Source organism: Syngnathus acus, chromosome 17 (assembly GCF_901709675.1).
Source record: "Syngnathus acus chromosome 17, fSynAcu1.2, whole genome shotgun sequence".
Lineage (NCBI taxonomy): Eukaryota > Metazoa > Chordata > Actinopteri > Syngnathiformes > Syngnathidae > Syngnathus > Syngnathus acus.
The window spans coordinates 3,103,802-3,126,452 of NC_051102.1; the positions used below are offsets into that span (position 1 = coordinate 3,103,802).

General features: G+C 39.3%; 2 protein-coding genes and 1 long non-coding RNA gene across 5 annotated transcripts; all 3 read left to right on the top strand.

Annotated features, from left to right (window-relative positions):
* The first annotated feature begins 783 nt into the window (after positions 1–783).
* Positions 784–3,201, top strand: atg10 (ATG10 autophagy related 10 homolog (S. cerevisiae)). Its single transcript, XM_037276101.1, has 7 exons — positions 784–873; positions 1,376–1,479; positions 1,548–1,688; positions 1,954–2,113; positions 2,440–2,537; positions 2,609–2,706; positions 2,989–3,201. The coding sequence occupies exons 2-7, from the start codon at positions 1,378–1,380 to the stop codon at positions 3,122–3,124; spliced, it is 735 nt and encodes a 244-aa protein (XP_037131996.1). The 5' UTR covers positions 784–873; positions 1,376–1,377; the 3' UTR covers positions 3,125–3,201.
* cnpy1 (canopy FGF signaling regulator 1) lies at positions 3,187–19,632 on the top strand. Of its 3 annotated transcripts, none has more exons than XM_037276104.1 (6): positions 3,187–3,325; positions 11,064–11,165; positions 11,375–11,490; positions 17,060–17,272; positions 19,025–19,121; positions 19,573–19,632. In XM_037276104.1, the coding sequence occupies exons 2-6, from the start codon at positions 11,078–11,080 to the stop codon at positions 19,611–19,613; spliced, it is 555 nt and encodes a 184-aa protein (XP_037131999.1). In that variant the 5' UTR covers positions 3,187–3,325; positions 11,064–11,077; the 3' UTR covers positions 19,614–19,632. The 3 variants fall into 3 exon arrangements, with proteins under 3 accessions (XP_037131999.1, XP_037131997.1, XP_037131998.1); XM_037276102.1 differs by lacking the exon at positions 3,187–3,325 and adding an exon at positions 9,121–9,217; XM_037276103.1 differs by lacking the exon at positions 3,187–3,325 and adding an exon at positions 10,464–10,487.
* Positions 19,633–20,880: 1,248 nt separating this feature from the next.
* LOC119137083 lies at positions 20,881–21,182 on the top strand. The gene is made up of 2 exons (XR_005100857.1): positions 20,881–20,921; positions 21,076–21,182. It is a non-coding gene; the product is annotated as an uncharacterized LOC119137083 (long non-coding RNA).
* Positions 21,183–22,651: the final 1,469 nt, after the last annotated feature.

The following is a 22,651-nucleotide window of genomic DNA, read 5'->3' on the forward strand; positions in this document are numbered from 1 at the left end:
GGGCTGGTACTTATTTGAAGAAAGAAATGATTAAAATGCCATCACATTTTTAAACAAAAACAAAATCCCAGCAAGTCGGTAATCAAAAATGGGCAGGGCAGTTTGTGGTAATATTCGTTGGAAAAAATCTTAAATCACAACAGATTATTTTATGGAGGTATATTCTGGAGTTGACATTTTTTGCATATACGGCCCTTTTATGTAAGTGCCCAATGTTCAGCCCATCTAGGGTAAATGTCATAAGTGCTTATAGGAGTACAATATATTTTCATGGAGGGCAAGTCAAGAGAAAAAAGTCACAGTTTTCAAGGGATATGCTTTTGTGTTTTTGAATCTGGAAACTGTTCTGATCCACTTGTCTCAAACCAGCATATCAGAGACCGCTTTCGCCAGTCTGTTTATCACTACTGCCATCTACTGGTGAGAAATAAATACATCTACGAATAAACAACCAACCCAAATACTTGCAAATATATAAAGAAATATTATCAGTATGAGGACGGCTGCGTGATGTGCGCGTGTTCTGCTAAAAAAAAAAAAAAGGGCACAGGGGCAAGAAATAATAAACCTGCTGTTGACGTAATCATCTTTTATCTTCTATTGTCAGTTGATAAATGTGTAAACATGACATTTTTCTGCAGTTTAGAGGTAACCTGTTCGCTCCCCGAAACTATATTATTTAAATATTGTTGGGCTTTTTTGGTACGTTTTATTACAGATTTTTTATGAAACTGAGTGACGTCGACATTTAGGGGGCGGGGTGTCAGTAGTCACGTGATCTGTCATTACGCTGTTAGTTTGTTTCTGTTTATGACGCCCCTGGTTTCTCCCGTGCTATAAGAGCAATTGTTTGGAATGCATCTCAAGAAATCGGTAAGATTTTGCCACTCAAAGTCGTCATAGAGTAGCACTTTGAGCCCGTTATCGTTTATCTGCACGTAAATGCGTTAAACGAATTTGTCACACAATATTACATTGCTGTTTGTGAGCGCGACCAAAATAGCAAGAATGTACTATTGCTTTTGAATTTAAGGTTGTCAACATCCTGTATCTTTTTCGCTACCGCAATAAACAACTAAAATTAGCCTTTTAGCACCCTTGATTTTGGATGCCGGAATGACGTTCGAGTGAAACCAGTGCCTGGTTAACAACGTTGTACCGTAATGCCTCTGACTTGCCGTAGCGATAAGTGAAGTCTCCTCCGGCCATCTTGCGTTGCCATTCGGTCTGCCATGCATGTTTTGGGAACGTGGGAGGGAATTTTATGCCAATCGTCCATGAGTAGGATCGACCGATATTTATGGGCTTAGTTGGAATTCACAAGGTTTTACATAGCTTTATTTACGGAGGCATCAATCATATTCTTTCTGTGCAGAAATGAGCTGTCTGCAGGGTGCAGAAAACTTCCACCAATGCTGTCAGGTCTTCCTCAAGCTGTCTGATCAGTTAAGAGATGGCTGGAGTTGGGAGCCCATCCAGGTGAAGAATTGATACTCTATGGCAAATATATCTGTTGTACATGTGTGACTAATGTGAGTTTACATCAGGGTTCAGAGGAGGGCTACATGAGAAAGACTGCGCTCAAGTCAGTCTTCATAAATTCCCAGGCTACACGGAATCAAGACGGCTCGAGTTCCGACTTAGAGTCACACACTTCTTGCGACATCATAGGTGATCAACTAGAACAGGTGAAACATTGCTAGAAATGTGCATTTCTTTCTTGAAAAATGTTCATCAGATTTCTTTTCATTGTTATTTATTTCACCCGGGTGTCGAGACTTTGGGCAGCATTGCCAACAATATGTCAGAGTCATATACGATGAAAGTTAGACTGCTCTTTGTCACTGATTATGTTCCTAAATTAATGGATGGAATTTCCAGGCACAGATTAGCACGAAAGACAATAGATGCACGCATGAGTGACGACTCATAAACTCTTTCCGTCCTCTCTAGGGTGCTACAGCTGACGAAGCAGATGTTTACGGCTTAACTGATGACTTTGGTCATGAATATGATGAAGATGGAAGCAGAAGTTTGCTTCAGTATGAGTATCACATCCTGTATTCCTGCAGCTATATGGCGCCTGTGCTCTATTTCAGAGCCTCCACTCTCGGTTAGTTATTTTTATTCCCTTCATGACCACTAAGTGGGGTCAGTACATGCCGAATCATCCCGCAGGTTTCACCAAGATGATTTGGATTAAACATGCTATACTTGTGAGATGAAATCTCAAATTTCTGGTCAATTGGAGCAGTGGGTTGGGAACTATGGCACGTCGAATTTTAGTATTCTCTACAAAAAGCGGTGTGGCCACCCTTATAACTCAAAATACAAAACTATAGAAAAATACATTTGAATTGTACGGCTTCAATGACACTTAAATTTCGATGTTACATTGCACTTATTTTATTTTATTTATTTCTTCTGTCTGTATATCAGAGGGAAGGAGTCTTTCTCTGGAGGAAGTGTGGAGTTTTGTTCATCCAAACTTCAGGTCGCGATTGCAGCACAGCCCGTTGACAACTATCACGCAGCAGGTAGTGTATCATTTTAATATGGATATTGAATGTGACGAAGGTATTTTATCAGCTATTTACTTCTGTGGCAGGAGCATCCACTGCTGGGTCAGCCTTTCTTTATGATCCATCCGTGTAAAACAGAAGAATTTATGAGACCAGTACTGCAGTTAGAAACAGAGCAACAGAGGTAAGACGGAACAGACATGGCATTTAAGCTGGCGATTATCATTTTCATCATTTCATGACTGGCAAGAGGGTGGCATGAGATGTAATTTTATGTTTTTTTTTTTAAAAATCTTTTTCTTTTTACTGGCTTCCCACAATGATGTAATCGTGACGGAAGCTGGAAGTTGTAAGGGGGTCGTTAGTACAGATTTTTGAAAAAATCAATTTTTCCGGCCAGACGCCACAGACACACACACGCATACAAACAAACATATAAACGTGTTTTGTGCTTTTGTGTCTGTAGACAAGCGAACTACATTTTGACATGGCTCAGCGTGGTAGGCCCCCTGGTGGGTTTGGATGTTTCCCTCAAGTACTCCACCCTGCCGTCTCCTCCCACTCAGGCTGAAGCTTCTCTGCAGCCCGTTTCACCATCTTGACTGTGTAGGTCAGAGGTCCTCAACCACCGGGCCGTGGACCGTTACCGGTCCGTGGGTCATTTGGTACCGGGCCGCACAGGAAAAAAAACAAAAACATTTTTTTTTATCAATGATCAATTAATTAAAGTCAAGACGCTCGTCCCAGTCACGTAACCTGTTTCCCCACTCGAGCCCGCAAAGCTACGGAGCAGATACTTAATGGTGAGTTTTATTTTTATGCGGTTTTCATTATAAATGTATTATTTATTTATATATTTATATAAAGGCCGGTCCATGAAAATATTGTCTGACATGTAACCGGTCCGTGGCGCAAAAAAAGGTTGGGAACCGCTGGTGTAGGTCACCGAAACAAATCCACTGTGACATGACAACACAATGTGCACTTATATCACCCGACTCCGTGTTTTGCATCTGTCCGCTGTCATTAATCTCAAAATTCCTTGAGAAGAAACAAAAGGATGAGTAAGTTGGAAATTGTCAGGGTTCCCACACATCCCAGAAAACCTGAAAAATGATTGATTCATTTTTCATGACTGTTCCCAGCCCCATCGTGGCGCCCTCCAAACGGAAAAAAAAGTTGCGAAATATGTACTGCCGGCAGCACCACAGTGCTTTTACACAGGACATTGGATAAATGTTGGGCTTTATCCCCCCCAACCCCCATCAGGATGTATATGAGGCAGTGGGCTGCCTGCATGATGATTGGATGATCTGTCTGAGGCGGAGCTGAGTTTCCCCTCATATGAATGCCCAGCAGCCGCTACTACACATTGCTACGTCTCGTTGCCATTGGACCCAACGCCGGCGTACCTGCGTGGTGAAAATGTTGCCACAAAAGTGAATTCACACTTGACGGCAGAAAGATCTCTTTTTTTCCCCATACTATATGAAAAATGACTTGCTTAAAAATATGCAGCTACTTCCTAATTTTCCTTTAATTAGGCTCACTTGGGAGACTAATTATCAATGAGATTAATATCAGTTATCTCAACCCATATGCATAACCCTTCCCGGAGCAACCCTCCCCTTTCTCTTCCAGTCTCCCTCCTCCTGGCCATCTGCCTCTTTTGAGTCCAAGTCCAAGAAAGAATTAAGCCTCCCACTCTTAATGAGTTAGATGTGAGGATTAGATCTTAAAGTTCTGGATAAATACACATTGGATATGGTGATTAGGTTTATGCTACACATTTTTGTTTGTTGTTCATCAGTGGCATGCATATAATCAGCTTGTTTGCATATGGAAAATAAACTGCGTGTGTGTGTGTGTCTGTGTGTGTGTGTGTGTGCGCGTGTGTAGGTGTGTGTCCACTTTTGCACATTAGGCATCTGCTGTGGGGATTCATGGTACGAGAACAGTGAACCATATGCTATTATCAAGGTCACATGATTAACTCTGTGTGTGTGTGTGCGGGTGTGTGTGTTTGTGTGCAGTATGTTTGCTGGTAGAAAATGTTTTGGGTGGTCCAATGTCAGTGTGTGTGGGCCATCACTTTACCATATGTTTGTCTTGTATTTAGTGAGATTGAACATGCGTAGCTATTTAACATTCTGTATATTTCTGTTTTGATACCTATATTTAGATTTTATTTTTTTTAGGACGTAAGAAGAAAAATGTTGTACTTGCAAAATCTGTCAATTACATTTTTTTAATGGTCACTGTTTAAGTTAATTCTATGTTTATGATACTCCACTATTCAAGTAGACTGGCAAATTAATAAGGAACTCGTGATTAATTAAATTACATAAACCAAAACTTTAAAACATTTAAAGGAAAGAGGTGGAGAGAGGCTTGCATTCATGTAAATATGTAAAAAAAAAAAGTTTTTGTTTTGCAGCGATACGGAGTACACAAAAGACTGCGTACATTTAAAGAAATCAAACTAATTTCCTATTACTTTGGGGGAGGTAGCTGATTCTTTTGTAGTTTATACCTGCTGTTTTCCCCTTATTCGACCGATGTTTTTGTTCACGTCTCATTGAAGTGCCCTTCATACGCCTCCCTAAGCAAACATACGGACTCATGCACGTGCACATGCCCTTTCACAACAAATAGTCAGAGCCCCACTTGGTCCTAAGAGACACACAGAGTAAGTAGCAGCTGCTGTCCACGCACACACACACATGCTCGCATACACACACACGTGTGAACACACACACACACGCAAACAAACACACGCGTGTGCACACAACACACTGTTTTGTCATGCTTGTTTGCCATTTGTAAGGGTTGGTAAACATTGATACGCCTCCATTCACACAACTGGTATCCTGTGATATGAGCCTCAAGGATTTAATTATTCCATTTTTTTCCATTATATATTTTAATGATGGCGGTACCATTGGTATTAATAGCCCAAGGATATATCTTGAATGACATTGTGCCCATCACCAGGAACACTGCGCCTGCTTAGGGACATTGAACATGAACATCCATCCATTTTCCATACTGCTTTCACGCGCCTATCACGGGGTACAGTCTGAACTGGTTCACAGTTCAGAAGAGGTGCTGGGTCCCAATTCATGCTTCGGCCTTCCTGTGTGGAGTTTGCATGTTCTCCCCGAGCCTGCGTGGGTTTCCTACGTCTTCCTCCCACGTTCCCAAAACATGCATGGCAGACCGACCGACCACTCCAAATTGTCCGCTGGTGTGAATGGTTGTTCATCTATATGTGCTCTGTGATTGGCTGGTGACCAGTTCAGGGTGTCGCCTCAAAGACTGAGGGGATAGGCTCCTGCACACCCGCGACCCTCGTGATGATAAGTGGTTCGGAAAATGAATGGATGGTGTTGGTGTCACTCTGTGGCTGAATGCCTCATTCAAGAGGTGTTGTCGGTCTCCCCCTCTCTCTCTCGCTCTCTCTCTCTCTTGCCCCTCCGCACCCCCTCCTCTCTGTTACACACATGCACTCTACACATGCACACACTGAGTGAAATTTTCCAGTACTGAGATGATAAGAGTGTGTCAGATTATTGCGACAGTTGGTGAATGAAGATGTTGGGCTGCTCAGCCATGGTACAATTTCCACTGCTGACATGAGCACACACCAGACAGCAGCATCCAGACTGGAATGCCATGGCTTGAGTGTATAGTGAGCAAATGCATCGAATTCACAAAGCAGAATCTATGGAATGTTTGGTATGTAGGCTCCTGTAACTGTATTTCCTGACCAATACAATTGAACAGCATAGTCAAAGAATAAATAAGGAAATTGAATGAGATTATCATCTCATTAGTGTACTAGTCCATCACCGGGACGTCATGACAGTTTATCGTCATTAGGTCGAAAATATAACCACACTGTGACTTCTGTCAACTCCTGTATACTTTATCAGGAATCATGAGTCTGAGGTCTTAATTAATCAAAATCCATTGAGCTCTCTGATCAGGGCCCCAGGTAACTGGAGGCTATCCAAGATCACTATGGACAAGTGAGATACAATCATTACCATTGTAGCATTAAAGAGAGCAAGCCATTTTCAACACTTTAGATTGGTCAAAAATTATAAATAAATAAATAAATGGGGGAAAAAAGAGACACCCACACATGTAGTCAAACCAATAATATACATTTCTGAAAAAAATATAACATTTACTTGATGGCACTGATAATTGGTGGAAGAATCAAACATTTGCAATATAAACAAGCAGTGGATCTAACCTGACAGCCAATCTTCCTAAATGCTTTGAATCCCACATTACAGCCATGCCACTGAATGTCAAGCTTAATTCCCTCACACAGCGTAATGAAGTAATTCCATATGACACCTCCAATTGGTGACTTTGGAGGTGTGCCCACCAGACGAGTTCACTGTCACGCTGGCTTTGAAACAGTGAGATTAGAAAGGTAAATTCATCAGAGAGAATACTTATTGACCTATAAGAAATAAAAACAAGATCTCTATTCTTTGTTTTTTAAGATATCATTGTGATACAACAATTTTAACAGTTGGGTTTCACCTCTTAAAAACACATTGCATTTTCTTATCAGGAATTAATTGCTGAATTAAATGCTGTAAATACTTTAAGTCACATAGGCTCTTTTGAACACGGATAATAAATTCCTGCTATTTGTAATTTCACTGGACAATTGTTGGTACAGAATTAGGAAAGGGTCAAAGCAAAGGACATAACCTCAACAATAAAGACAGCAATCCAAGATAAACCAAGTCTCATCAATGTGACTGGCACCACTGATAGTCTGTTTTTAAATTGATCAATACTGCATATCCTTTACACAAGTACCACTAGATAAAAAAAAGAATGAATACAGGGTTGTTTAAAACAAACTAGGAGGAAAAACAATTACCTTGTCACCTTGATACAGACGACGTCAATATTTCTTTCAGTGAGGCAGAGTTTATCAGAGCTGGCCTTTCGTGAAAATCGAGTGAAAAGCTCTGCTGTCACTGATAGCCGTCACACGGATACACAAAGCATCCTGTTGTCAAGGTCACACAACTAGCTGCCTGTAGAAAGCAACTGCATTAAAATGTTAAGCACAACTTAAAATGAAACATTAGGGATGGAAAATGGTGTAACTTAATTTATTATTTTGCAGCTATTAAGCAGTAATCGATCATTCGTTCATCCATTCATCCGTCCGTCCGTCCGTCCGTCCGTCCGTCCGTCCGTCCGTCCGTCCGTCCGTCCATCCATCCATCCATCCATCCATCCATCCATCCATCCATCCATCCATGTCGCGTATCTGTGCCATCAGCACCTGGGACAGTTCCGTTTCTCTGCTCCTGCCCCTCCCTCCCCCATCTGCTGCTCATTACTCTCTTTAACTCTGCTACTTATACCCTTCATTTCCATCCCTCCTGATCGGTTCGTCTGTCTTGCTACTTGTCTGTTTGTTACCTGTTTCTGCGCTCGGCCTGTTTCCTTTTCTGACTCCCTTTGCCGACCTAGCCCTCCTGTTGACTCGACCACTCCTGAATGCTGCCCGGCCCGACTCCCTGCCTGTCCCTGACCACGCCTCAGCTCTACATCCTGTCTGCCGGTTTGCTCGCTTTGCTTCGTTCCAGTCTCCCACTCCCTTTTCCTTAAATAAAGACGTTCGTTTCAAACATTGTCATCATGCCTATCTCAGCAGACTTTGGGCGGTGAGCGGGGTACACCATGAACTGTTCAACATAGACGAACAACAATTTGCATTCACACCTACAGACAATTTGGAGTGGTCAATCAGAATTCCATAAATGATTTTGAAACATGGGAGGAAGCCAGAGTACCCAGAGAAAATCCACACAGGAAGGCCGAAGCATGAATTGGGACCCTGCACCTCTCAACTGTGAGGTGGCTAACCAGTGCTCCACTGTACTACACAGCCCTAAGAAGTAATCAATAAATTGAAATACAGTACATCAATTGAAGATTCAATATATCAATACATGCGCATTTACTAAATATTCAAGACTGGGGTTTATGCACAGGGAAAAGGCTATAGTGGCCCTGACAAATTAAATGGAATTCTTATTTTATTAGTCTCCCTGTTCTCACAAGTGATATCGGACAAAGAATATAAAAGATGAAAAAAAAAATAGAAAACCACATTCATTTATAACATAGTTTAATCCGGCATAGTCCAGAACAGTTTATTTACATATAATTCATGTGTTTTTTTTTTATTTTTACTATAAAATATATTCCGTGAAATTACAGCTGTCACCACTTTTGGGGGTGCTGAAATCAAATTTAGAGATCTTGAATTTGATTGGTTAACGTGATCTTCTGCCTAATCTAACGTGGCTACACTCCAGTTAAGCACGTTGCATTAGTGGAATGAACACTGTCAAGAAAGGAAGTAGGTATAGTAAGGTTTGGTGAGTGTGCTTTCAAAATAAGCATAAATTGTTTTGTGTTGACGCAATAACAAACACTAATGCAAGAAACCATTTTTTTACAGACTGTAGAGAGTTGTTATATCAATAATGTGGCATTTGAGGTTGCACTCACAAAAACAACTGGCGTTGCTCAGGTTTCACATTTTAATTGTGAAAGTTTTTAGGAAGTCAGGCAGTCGTACCGTCATGCAAATGAAACCTGAAACGACCGACCTGTTGTGACAGTTCGTGTGAAGTCCAAAACAGGTAAAAGCCGAAAATGCAAACTATGACAGTTGTTCGTTGTTTTTAGGGACAGTGAGCCGGTTTTTGCTTGAATTCTTTGCTCTCAGTAAGACGCTGCCATCTAGGAAGAGTACGAAGCTCCAATGCAACATTATTGAATGTTTGGTTTCATATTACGGTCAGGAGCGTATATTGCAGAAACAAAGCGTAAAATAAATTTTATTTAAAACTAAAAGAACCGTTTTTAAATTGGCATCTACGAAGTGATTATTTAATAGTTGTAAACATTTTAATTCACCTATTGGTTGCTAGTCAACAAATTGGATCAGGTATCCATGTCCATATGTCAAGTAACTTTTACAGTTCAGACAAAGGACCTCGTATACATCCATATGAATGTTGGCTACTTTTTTTTTTTTTTACAAAACTGTTTTGTACCAAACGCGCGCCCGCACACACCAATTTCACTAGCCAACACCTGTGGTATTTGTGTTTTCTGTAATTCTCTACTCGGAAAAGCACATTTACCAATTTATTTGTCTGTAATTCTCTACTTGGAAATGCACACCAGTTAGAAGTGTCCTATAGTAAGGGACAATCCAGCCGTGATAGTCTCTTAATGTATTTATGGAAAATTTACATTGTCTATTTAATCCATTCATTTTGGAGAAATACAGTGATCCCTCGCTACTTCGCGTTTTGTTTATCGCGGCTTCACTACATCGCGGATTTTTTTTCCAAATTAAAATAAAAACATTTAAAAGTCAAAATAAAACTTCAAAATTGAGGAATCATGTGTCTAACCTTTAGGACAATGTAGTATTGCTCCAAATGTTCGTTTACATTCCTTTAGAAGTCCGTTTTCGCGTGTTAGCACGATCGCGAATTAGCATCTTTCCGCTAATTTGTTAGCCTGCCCAGTACTTCTTGTTGGTGACCGTATTTCGCGGATTTCACTTATTGCGGGTGGTTTTTGGAACCAATTATCCGTGATAAACGAGGGATTACTGTATTTGTGTTTTCTGTAACTCTCTACTTGGAAATGCACATTTACCAATTTATTTGTCTGTGTTTTCTGTAATTCTCTACTTGGAAATGCACACAAGTCAGAAGTGTCCTATAGTAACTGACAATCCAGCCGTGACGGTCTCTTAATGTATTTATGGAAAATGTACATCTATTTTATCCATTCATTTTGGAGAAATATAAACAAAATAACTAATGCCTTCAGAAACGACCACTTTTACTGAAGAATATGACTACGCCCCCCTACCGTCCCTAACCCGGTCAAGTACGTACAATGGATGCCCATTTCACATACTGACAGAAACACGCTGACTGAATATGAAATATCACGACGCGCCACTTGTCTCCTGCATGTTGATAGTGTTTTATGCAAGAGTGACTTCATTTTGGTTCCTAACCAAAACCCACCGACTGGATACAGTTAAGAAAGCGGGCTCTGCCTGTCAGCCCTATCCCACAGACAGCAACGTCCACATTGTTTTTTGTTATTTAACTTTATTCTGCTGCATCTGCTTATTCATGCACATACGTGTGGCAAAAGTCTACTGTAGTGGTTTAAGTTTCCGCTTTGTGTAATCCGTACGTCCAGACCAAATGTGAATTATAAAAGGAAACGATGCCAATGCTTGCCTGCCTGCCTTCTGTGACGTAGACAAAAACAGGAAGCTGAGCTCCAAAAGTGGGCGGGCCATCATAAATCTCATCCCCAGAAAGCCCTTACATTTTTTTTTGTGGCATGAATTTTAGTGCTGACATCTTTTTTACACATAGACCTATTATATAAATGCCAATGTTCAGCTTGCAGAAGTATCACTAACATTTCGACGCACTCTCTTTCGAGGTTAACAAAACACTATGGGCCAATGGATTCTACAGATAACTGTGCTGTTTCTCTTCATCTGTCGCAACCAGGCAAAGAGGGACCCGACATTATACTGTTCTGGTGAGTTATTTGGTATTGTTTTCTATGACACTATACTGACTCCATGCAACATTTTCATTGCAAGCTTTGGCGAATGTATAAGATTGTAACCACCAAAGTGTACATTTTTCAATTGCAAAACTATATATTTGAATATAATGTGAACTGTACACTAAGATTTCTGGCAACCAAATCCCATTCTAGCCCTAAACCTAACCTGTGTTTTCCAGCTTGCCGTGCAATTGTGGATGAATTGAATCACTCAATCGACCAGGTGGACCCAAAGAAAACTATTAATATTGGCAGCTTTAGACTCAATCCAGATGGAACCATGAAAGACAAAAAGGTAAATTACACAAATACATACAGTGATTAAAAGCATCATAGAGAAGGCAAAAAACAAAATACAGAATTGGTAATACAAAACTAAAGTAGGAGGGTGCCTTCCCGTCCTGCTGACTTTTTTTTTTCTTAACTTTGTGACCTGAACATTGAACTAGTTTGTGTAGAAAATGAACTTTCCCAACACTGTAAACAGGTGAGTGTTTTTTTTTAAACATGTTCAGTAAATGCTGTTCCAAACATACTCAAAACATGCTTTTCCAGTTTCAACAAAATAATCGTGTAAATAATTGTGATTTCGATATTGAACAGAAAAATCGTGATTATGATTTTTCTAAGGCAAATGATATCCAAATAGGCAATATCTTCTGTTTCTCCCAAGTTTAACAACCAAGGCTGTTTGTCAAGAAGATCAGGTGTGCGCGGAATAATCCATTCGGCTACACTACCTTGGCAACTGAGGAAGCAAAATACACAATAGGATCATGACTGTGTGTACGTGCGTACATTTGTGTATGTAAGAGAGAATGACAGATACAGCGATAGCGTTTGAACACACCAGTACTTTGGATTCAGATTATTGTTGCAGGCCTAATAAGGTTGCGTCCCACTGGAGCAAGGATATCCTTTATTCTCCAAGGGCCAGGCTATCATAAGGTGTCTAGCTAGTATTGATTTCCCAGGATTAGTTCCTGTTAGACTGGCAGTGACATCTGCATTGATTAGTTGGAGCAAATGCGAAAAGGGGAGCGACTGCAAAAAAAGGGGGCTTCCATTTGTGCTACTATTACCGTATTAAGACAGGCAAAGGGCTGTTTCATTTTTGTTTGTTGAAATAATTACTGGATTGTGTTCTTTAGGGTTAGTTAACACATTTGATGTTGTAATGACAATACAGTTTGACGATGACATTGTTTTAGTATTTTGGCTAGTGGTGTGACAATTTAAAATTGTTCTTGATTGACTAGATGTGAGTGCATTGAATTCAATCTAATCGATCGTGCATCAAATTATTTCTCTTTGGAGAGATACAGTAAGCTACATGTCGGCCTATGTAGTTCATCCCCATGTAAAATAACACAAACCTAATAGAAGTCATTTAAATGTATGGAGTCTGCCCTACAAGAGAGAACAAATGGAGCATTTACTAATTAATTCTAAGATTGATTTTATGGGCGTGTCTGAAATATTGTATGACTGCTTATAACAAGTCGGAAAAGGCGGTGGTTTATTTTTTATTTGTTGAAAGATGTCTAGCCCTGCTGAGATTGTACTGGTGTCAATATTATTCTTTCTACTATTTTTGTCCCTTACTGTTATCTGTAGATGGTTTGTTTTCCGGAAGTATGGTCCTGTTCGATGCTCAAACGTTGACTCACTTCTAGGGTTACTATTTTCTTCCCTTTCAAACCAATTGTCAGATTTTACTGCTTACAATATTTCAGATCTGCTGTCGGAGATAAAATAACTTGACAGAGATTTGTACTGTGATTTGTGTGGATTTATTTTGAGTGGTGAAAAATGAATCGTCCGCAATCGATACATTGTCATTAAAAAACACGTACGTAGATTCTGCCCATTATCTTCAGTTTCTTCCACAAGGTGGCGCTCACTATCTACTACAGTACTTACTGTATTCACGATAATAACATTTTTGTAAAACTCTTTTTTTAAATTCTACGACAAAAATCCAAATGAATGAATTCTTTCAAATTAGTTGCACACACTATTTTAATGTCATATTCATGAGCGTGATAATGCATTTAATTCTTAAACCTTTGCCCGAATTTTGCGTCTTTGTGGACAATTGCTGAATTGTTACCATTCTAGTCATCAGTTTAGTTCAGGGATGAGCTCCTCCTCTGCCCTTTGCTGACACAATCCTCCACCTGTCGTTTAGTCAATCAAATGTTACTGAACCACAGAAGAAGCCAAACCTTGATCCCATGCCCTCACAGCTCCCTCCTTTTCAACAGCTTTTGACCTAGTGTGAATCAGAGAGGGAGGGATGTCACAGCTTAGATGCCATCAGCGAGAAGGATTTGCTGGTTTTAAGTCTCTGCTCTTTGGCCTCTTCACAGTAGGACTTCCTGGGGCTATGGGGCTGCTCAGTGACACAAAAGTTAAACCTGCCTGCTGTAACAATGACACATTTAAGATTTCCAAAGACATTGAACTTAGTTTTAAGGCAAGTTGATCTCATAGCGACCGGTGGGAAGTCATGCATTGAGAATGAGAGGATGCACAATGGTGTGCTTACACAGTGACACATGATATCATGCTCCAGAAATGTGACTAAATAAGCTAGTTTTTATGTTCCCAAACGAATGAAAAGATGAGAGAAATAACTTGCAATGATATTTCTGTCACTCTCAGACAATGTTTTGGCTCATTCTTCATGAGCAAACTGCTTTCCACAGATGTTCAATAGCATTTAGGACCACTTAAGAATAGTCCAATGTTTTGCTCTTAGACATTTGTTGATGTTCTTAGCTTTGTGTTTTGGGTCATTTCCCGTTGCAAGACCCTTGGACCTGCGACTGAGACCAAGCTGGGCAGCACATTTCTCTCTAGAATCCCTTGATAGTCTTGAGATTTCATTGTACCATGCATAGATTCAAGACACCCTGTGCTAGATGTAGCAAAGCAGCCCCAGAACATAACATTCAATTTTGGTCTCGTGTCCATAAGATATTCTCCCAGATGCTTTGTGCCTTGTCAACACAGTTTGGCAAATTCCAGTCTTAATGTATGATTTTCTTTCAACAGTGGTGTCCTCCTTGGTCCTACTCCATGAAAGTTAAAGTTAAACTTTAGCTCAAACAATGACGGAACTGACACTGATGTATGACCTTGGAGTTCACCTTTAATTTTTTGGGAGGTTGTTCTGGGCTCTTTTATTGCCATTTGTATTATCTGTCTCTTTTTCATCAATTTTCCTCCTGAGGCCATGTCCTTGCACATTCCTGTGGGACAGTGTCTATTTGTCACCATTTAAATAGGCCGACTAACTGATTAGCAAGTTAGCAGACACGTTTGATGCTGATGATATAACAAATTATTATCAATTGTTAAAGTTGACTGTTTGATTTTGCAGCCTTCTATTTTGAATCCAGCTGCACACAAATTGTCTTGCGTATTCATTCTTCAGGGTTTTTGGCACTTCACATTTCACGTCATTTCTTTAGCATGTAATTCTTTCTTCAAAATTGTATTTTTTTGTCTCATTCTTAACCTGCTCCCTTGATTCACATAATAAGCAAGGCTAACATTTTTATATTTAAAATCCAGCTCCCATTATTAGTCAAAGGAAATTAACCAATTTAACTTCCCTAGTGAAAAATATCCTCAAGTGTCACACCACTGCATATGTCACAGCTGTCCTCCAATCTTCTTCTGAAATGCTGACATAAAATAGCTGTAGGGTAAATCTGTATTTTTGAGCTCTTCCAAGACTGAATATAAATTACAGCAACTCAATTACATATCACCCAATGGGCATAATGAAGTTCTCCTATCAAACCTTTTTACTCTACTGTTTTAATTTGCATCGACAAGTACATTTCGTTTTATTTTTCATCCATCTGCTTCCGAGTCAATATTATTATTATTTTTTTTAATGGGTCTTCATTGGCCCATTTTAGCAGGACAATGAAAGTGAAAGGCCCCCGTCCACAGCGGTGTAATAATGGCGCCCTCTCCAATGGGAATTGAATGGAGGATAGCATCCCTGAGAAGCCTATTCTCTGGCCCAACCGATTGCCCCCGATGCACCCCCCTCCACCTCATTCTTCAAACAACACAGTGACTGACAGCTCCTTTTCACAGCGCTGCAACTGGCAAGGAAGGGGTTTAATTCTAAACCATTTTGTAGCATGGCATGATAATGACACAGACACAAGCCCAAGGGCTGCAATGGACCAACATGGTTTTGTTGTGTTGGACAGGAAAAGTTTTTTTTTTTCTTTCCCCTCTGGATGAGAGTAATAAAGTCAAGGGATAGTCATGAAATATTTTTCATTCAGTGCCCGTTACTAGGTGAATGTTTAAGAAATAGTTTCACTTTATTTTTTTGGGGAACGATAATAATTGTGTCTGTCGTGAAAATGATTATGGGCTGTGAGACAATTTAAAAAAAGTACATTTTAATGAATAAGGATAAAATGTACATGCAATGACAGTATTTAATATGGAAAAAAGTTAGTGCGGACAGATAAAGATTGACATCTGAACCTCATCATCATGGGCTGGGGGTGACCTACATCCTTCATTGCTCGCCCTTCAGCCTTTGCCCTCGTGCTGTAACATTCTGTTGTTCCGCCAACTTCCTTCCTCCTGTGCACAAGCTCAAGGGATCCTCTTCTGAATGACTCACATTTCTCCTTGAATGAAACGCATGTGGAAGAGTCCGACGGGGGGATTAGTGATTGGTTTAAGGATTTTAGTACTGCTATTGCAAGTAGAAAAGAGTAGCAGAAGAGAAATGCAAATTAATAGATGATGTTGGAGGAAACTACATGTAATGTCTACAAATGGCGCAGAAGGAAGCACAATAAAGTGACAAAAGCTAAATGAACATATCCAAGTCTTTATTCATCTTCAAATATTGCTTCCATCCTTCCCGCCAAACTTTAGTTACCACAGTAACAGTTGTCCACTTTTGAATGGGGGAAAAAAAAAAAAAAAGACAAGGAAGATTTCTTCTGTTTGATCATTGGAGGATGGAGCAGGGGATATGTGGGACACAAAAGCAGATGAAAAAGTGGGCTTTTTACCCTGTACTTGGCTTCTGTTGAGCCCCCCCTGCGTTTTCCGTCTCCTTTGACGACCATGCTCCAAAGGAAATGCACCCCTCTGTGTTTTTTCCCAGCCCTGGTCAGTTTCTTTTGCCCTTTTCATTGCCCTGTCCCCACCTCCTGCTCCCCCATGCATCACCACAGATCCCCAGATACGGGTGTCCTTCCGGGGCTGGTCAGGGCGCTGCACCTGGCTTGACCCGTCTAGACTTGGCTGCTCTCTGTTTTGTCTTGCACAGGAAAAAGAGCGTGGGGTTTGGATGGAGCGGTGGGGAGGTATTGGCACAGGTTAAAAGTCAGAGTTGGGGGGTGAGGGTTGTTAGTGAGGATGAAGAAAACCAGGCACAAATAGGTCATACTGCTGACCTACAGAGTCTTGTGGTGTAAGACAGCTGACACAAGGGCACTCCAAAGGACTTATGGAGGTTTTAAAGAGTTTTTTCCCCCTCTCTTTCATTAGTTTCTGTTTTTTACTTGCCATTACCGTGACGCACGATTTCGATGTTTACGATGACTAGTTTGAATACTTGTTATTGCTTTGAATTTTTAGATTTTTCAAAGGGTCCATTTTACATCGATTAACTTGGTTCCTTGCTAGATTTTTCTAACAAAGGAATTTATTTGAAGAAAATAATGACATGTTTAGGAAGTAACACAATAGTCTACAATCTCAGTTAGCCTCCCCCCTTATTTGCGTGTGTTTGCGTGTGTGTGTGTGTGTGTGTGTGTGCGTGTGTGTGTGTGTGTGTGTATGTGTGTTGTGTGCGTGTGTCCCAGGTACCTCTGGCTCGTTCTGAGACTCACCTCAGTGAGCTCTTGGATGGAGTTTGCAATTCCATGAGTGACTATGCCCTCCACGTGGACCCTGATACCCAGAAAAAACAATACATAAGGTTTGCACCTCGGAGCAGTGGGCCCACTGGGGACTTCCCTGACCTTAACAACTTCCAGTTCGACGGACCTGAAGCTCCCAATGCCTTGAAGTTCGCAGTGAGTGCAAAAGCTGTACACATTTTTGTAGGCTTTTTGATCCAGTCGAATTATCATAGACAATGAGAAATTTAAAAAAACTAGGTTGATAGAGTACTGTAACTTTTGACTTATTTCAATGTAGTCGAAAAGAAATTATAGTTTATTAATGTTTTGATTATGCATTTGAACATTTTAACTCTATGTCCAAAGGGGCTCAAGTTAAAGTTCAGCATAAATCTAGCATAACCCCATGAGTTATACAAGATTTAAAATAAGGTCCATATCATGATTTCTAAATGGTTTATGATTTTTTTTCAGGGGCGTTTTAGTCAAATTAAACATTAAAAATTGACACAATTTGAATTTATTGAATATTACCCTTGGATTTTCTATTTTACTTGAATTTAGGTTTATATGCTCAATTCACGGGTCCAGACCCATTATTAGTTGTTAATAATGTAAAACTTTAAAAAAAAAAGACCTAAATATACTACTAATTTAATTGTAGAAGGAAAGAATTGCTTTTCAACGCAAGAATCCCTGCCCGGTGGTATTGAGGGGTGAAGGGGTGATGTTGCTTTTGCCAAGTACCAAGGATTATTTTTTAAATCCTTCCATTCTAATCCCTTTTTCTGCATCTTTCCATGCACATTCTCATAACATTCATCACCAAAAAGGATATATCTTAAATAACACAGCCAGATACATTAATAATGATAATAAGAATAACTGTTTGACAAGAGCTGTTAAGGGTTTATCTTATGAGTTTCGAAGATGTGTGTTATGCAGTGGTAGTTTGATGATTTGAAATTTTGGACGTGTTCATCAAGAATGGGAGCTCTTCTTGAATGCAATATTAGTATGATAATCTATCATGACCTCAATCCTTTTGTAAGTGATAGAGATCAGTGTTATGCATACATCTGTTTTTGGATGTTGTACTAATACACAATCACACCAGGATAAGATGAAATGTTTATTTAAAGCCAGTAATCTATTGTTACAAGAAATGAATCATGTAAACGCTGAGACAAAGAACACAATTAGCACTGTACCAAGGTTTGGTAAGGACTTCAGTGCAAACACAGCAGCGATAAGAACCAAAATGCAAAATCATGGCGACGCTGAACTTTGAACCCAATTTTAAAGGTAAACAGAGGTCAGGGCAAAAACGGGCATGTAAGCTGTTTAGTTTTGAAGCCAAAACAAGTCAACCTCTTTCTTCAAATCAGTTGGTGGATGTATTTCATGGTCAGATTCTAATTTGTTAATCACAATTTCTAGTCAAAGATATACTAAATTGATGAGTCCTATTGATAAATGCAACGTTAATGTTGCTGTGACTTTTGGCTTGTTCCTTCAGCTGTCGCCACAGTGAGTCACTCGCCTGATTTTTTTTGGGTACAGGTTTGATAACCCTGACACAACCTATCTACTTTTCATCTGTGGTGGGGTACTGTGGTACTGACCGGGTATCAAACCCGTGCCATTCGAGGCAAAGGCAGCAGTATGCAGCAGTATGCAGCACTACGCGACCAGTGCGAGCAGAATAAAATGTGTGAATCGGAGCCGTCAAAATGGCCGAACAGTTGGGCAAGCAGTGGGGGGAAAATGGCCTCAGCCCTGCAAACAGCGGTCGTCCATTGTGTAAAAAAAAAATATATAAGACAATACTGTGTGTGTGTATGAGTATATGCATGGCCAAGCTGCTCTACTTTTACCTCCAGGCCAAATCTTTCTTCTCCTCTTATGTTTTTTTTCCCCACTCAGTGTGAAATCATTGTAGAGGAGCTAGAGGATGATATCATCGCTCTTTTCAGCCAGAACACAGAGGATGCGCAAAAGGAGTTATGCAACATTGTTTCAGGTACCGTATTTCCTTCACACAGTATTTATCACGTAAGTCGGGTTTTTGTCAATTTACCCAACAGGATATCCCATCACTATTTACTTCAAGTAGATATTTGGTTTTAACATTCTTGTGGTTTTTGGATGCATACATCAAAACATAATTAGGGCAACGAACCACATTTTAAAGCATTTCGTTACACGTTTTAAAGTGTAATTTCACTATCCGCGCCCCAATGTGTACATATTGTATAATAAGTTAGTTTTTGCTAATTGTTTCTAACTACTGAAATACAATTAGCGTCCGTTAACCCTGTGAGACATACTTAAGTGAAATCTGACGAAATGCGATCAGGAAACGAAAATAGCGTGATCATCTTGGTACTGCGGCATCTCAAATAAAATTTTATCAATTGCTATATCAATTGATCAACTTGTTGACCAACACTTTTTTTCTGCTTTTTTTCCAGACTACTGTCACGACGCCAGTAAAAGAAATGATGAGTTATAGTTTTTATGTTTAAAAAAAAGTGTGACCAACTTTGTTTAAATGAAATGGAAAATCAAACCTCCTTTTGTTTTTAAAAAGGAACTTCTGATGAATAAATAAATATTTTATCAATATTTTTCGGAAGTTTATAATTAATGCTTTGTGGTGAACAACTACTAAACTTCTAACAAATTGAGTGCATGAACGTAGCTGCAGTTTGTTCTATAAAAAATATATAAAAGTTCACTTTTATATCCGGTGAACGCATTTTGTCTGGGGAATAAAATGTGTAACAGGTGACATGGTACACAAAGTTGCTTCTAAACGTAATGGATTTTGTTGAGTTACGTAACTGTGGTAATCTGAAGGTATCTTCACATATTAGTTTCTTTAACATGTAAAATGAGACTTTTTTTTCTTGAGCATAATACTTTTTAAATTCATTGAAGAACATACCTCAAAGAAATATTAGAAATGATAAAAAAAAGAAATAATGGGTCTTTTATTTGCTGATAATAAGTCAGAGTGTATGTTAGTAGTATTTTATTTCAAACACTACTTATCTCCCATAATCAAATATTTTAATATCCGTGTTCAATATGAATCGGTTTATAAATTAAATGTCAATCGTGCTCTATAAAATACGCTTGTTTTCTTTGGTGTCATGGTGTCACTAGTCGCATTATGGTACTACCTTCAGGATTTGGTGTGTTATTATATTTATTGTCATGCAAACATGCAGTAAGGTAATTCATCTGTGTTTGAATCAGCAGTTTATTTTGCTTGCATGGCAGCATGAGCTGCTTCTTGTGTGAACGTGTTAGTGACACAATTAAAAGAAGAACACTTTCAATCACTTAAATGTAAACGTATGGCTTTACTGCCCTTCTCAACCCGTCAAACATCATTTTCGTTTTATTTTTTTCCAGAACAAATTTCGGTCGTTCAAGTTAGATTTAGGTTGAAACACAAGTAAGTGTGAAAGATACAACTCTGCCCATCCATTACTTTACCGGGGCTTTACTTACGATATTACATAATATATACAATCGATTTAGCAACTGAAACTCAAGTTGAAATGCTTTTCTATGCATTATTCATTCCATACTTTATCTTTTAAATAATTGACAAAGTTCTCAAAAAGCGGGTGCAAAATTGTGTGTTTTCTCAAAACAGGTTGCATGCGCTTTTGGCGGATTTATTAAGATAGCATTCTTTTACCAAGATCCCAAATTGTGGGGGGTAACTACTACACTATGTAACTGATGCTGTATGGGTACACTCACCAGACCTATGTGCAGGAAGTGTGCATATTGGGTGCAATTGGTTGTTCATCTCGATTTGTACCCTGTGACTGTCTGGCAACCAAACTATCACTGAACAACATGTATGAAAGGTACTGCTTCCAAACAAAATTAACCTTTGTCCTGAAAATGTAAATAAAATCCTGCTGAGTGTATTTGTCACGAATGATACATGCCAGGTAGTTTTAGTGAATTATAATTTTTATGAAGTAAAATAAAGCCAACTTTATATTGCATGCCTTGTCACAATGTCACCCTCCACACTGAAAACAACAAAAGACCAAAAATGCCTAAAAAAAAATATATATATATATATGTATATATATATATATATATATATATATAAAAGACATAATTGAAAACTTAAAAAAAACATATTTATATTTACTTGTATTCATATATTTATTTTGTATTTATTTCCATGTGTTTTGCCAGGGCAGCACAGTAGCGCACTATTTAGCATGTCCGCCTCATAGTGCAGAGACAGACAGACAGACAGACAGAAAAACAAACAGACTAAACCTACATCCAATATAAACATGACTCCTCCTAAATAAGGACTAGTGCATTAGGCATCCCTTTTGGTTTCCTTTTTCTGCTCTAGTCTCAACTTTCTTCCTTCCCTCATTGCTGCTTAGGTTTCCTCTCAATTCTGTAATTAAAGTCACGGCAGGACCCTTGCAAAGTCTTTGTGTAGCTGCCTGTCTGGAAATGTTAGTGAGCTCCGCTTCCACACATGACAGATCAAGGGTTACAAAAGTGCTGACAAAAGATGACAGACAGTCCTCACAGTTGTTGTTGGTCATTTCCCACAAACTATCTACGGATTGTCAGATATTTAGGTCCTGTCAATGTTTATTGTAGCTTTACTACATGAAACCAGAGCAACAGTATTTGAAAGTAGGTCTCATTTAAAACAGACAAGTATAATTTATGAGAAAAAATAAATCTTAAACTTATTTGAAGTAGGTTGCAAGACCCAGAATGCAAAACTTAGATTTTGGACCAAATCATTTTGGCTGCGTCTTTTGACATTCGTTGGAATGTTGTCTTGGTAAATAAGAAAAGTTTAGATCAAATATCTAATTTTGTACCAATGACTAATTAAAAAAAAAAAAAAAAAAAAGCAATCAACAACACATTTTGTCTCCTATGAGTGTTCTGTCCCCCGCCATTTGTTTTAGAATTGAATTCATTGATAGTTAATATAAATTTCACTTCAATCCACCATTCTTAGTGAATAGGAAAAATTCTTTGTGAGACAAAGTGTGATTTTGTATCCTTATGGTATAAAGTTTGGTCACTGAGCTGTGGCATTAACTTGTATTCTAACAAGATTAAAATATATTTGTCCTGGAGATTAGCATAGTTAAGTCTCCCTTTTTTTGGCTTTTGGGGCGGCTGCAGCAGGCTTTGATCAGTGTAGCACAGCAAGGCCCAGGCTTGGCCTGGCCATCCAAAGCCTGGGTGTGAAATTGCTCTGATGTCATCCCCCATTCTCCATCTTTTCCAGCTTTCAGGGCAGTAATTATATTTCCGCCACAAAGCCCCCGTCCCCTTCATTCCATATTTCAGGTTTGACTAGGAAGCGTTTTAGAGAACTATGGCTAAATTACTGAGTGGGGGCAAGGGGAACTTGATGGGTCATCTTTTGTCTGGCAGAGACACAGGGGGACATCACTACTTGTATATGTACTTTTCTTTTCTCTGTTTGTCTGCCATTTGCCTCTTGCAGAAGGGGAGGAATTTAAGATG

What these genes read in the sequence shown, in the direction of transcription:
- atg10 (XM_037276101.1), top strand. Translation starts at nt 1,378, where the DNA reads ATGAGCTGTCTGCAGGGTGCAGAAAACTTCCACCAATGCTGTCAGGTC. An exon ending in GGAGTTGGGAGCCCATCCAG is followed by an intron (nt 1,480 to 1,547) that starts GTGAAGAATTGA and finishes AGTTTACATCAG; the next exon opens with GGTTCAGAGGAGGGCTACAT. An exon ending in TTTCAGAGCCTCCACTCTCG is followed by an intron (nt 2,114 to 2,439) that starts GTTAGTTATTTT and finishes TCTGTATATCAG; the next exon opens with AGGGAAGGAGTCTTTCTCTG.
- cnpy1 (XM_037276104.1), top strand. Translation starts at nt 11,078, where the DNA reads ATGGGCCAATGGATTCTACAGATAACTGTGCTGTTTCTCTTCATCTGT. An exon ending in CCCGACATTATACTGTTCTG is followed by an intron (nt 11,166 to 11,374) that starts GTGAGTTATTTG and finishes TGTGTTTTCCAG; the next exon opens with CTTGCCGTGCAATTGTGGAT. An exon ending in GTTATGCAACATTGTTTCAG is followed by an intron (nt 19,122 to 19,572) that starts GTACCGTATTTC and finishes CTTTTTTTCCAG; the next exon opens with ACTACTGTCACGACGCCAGT.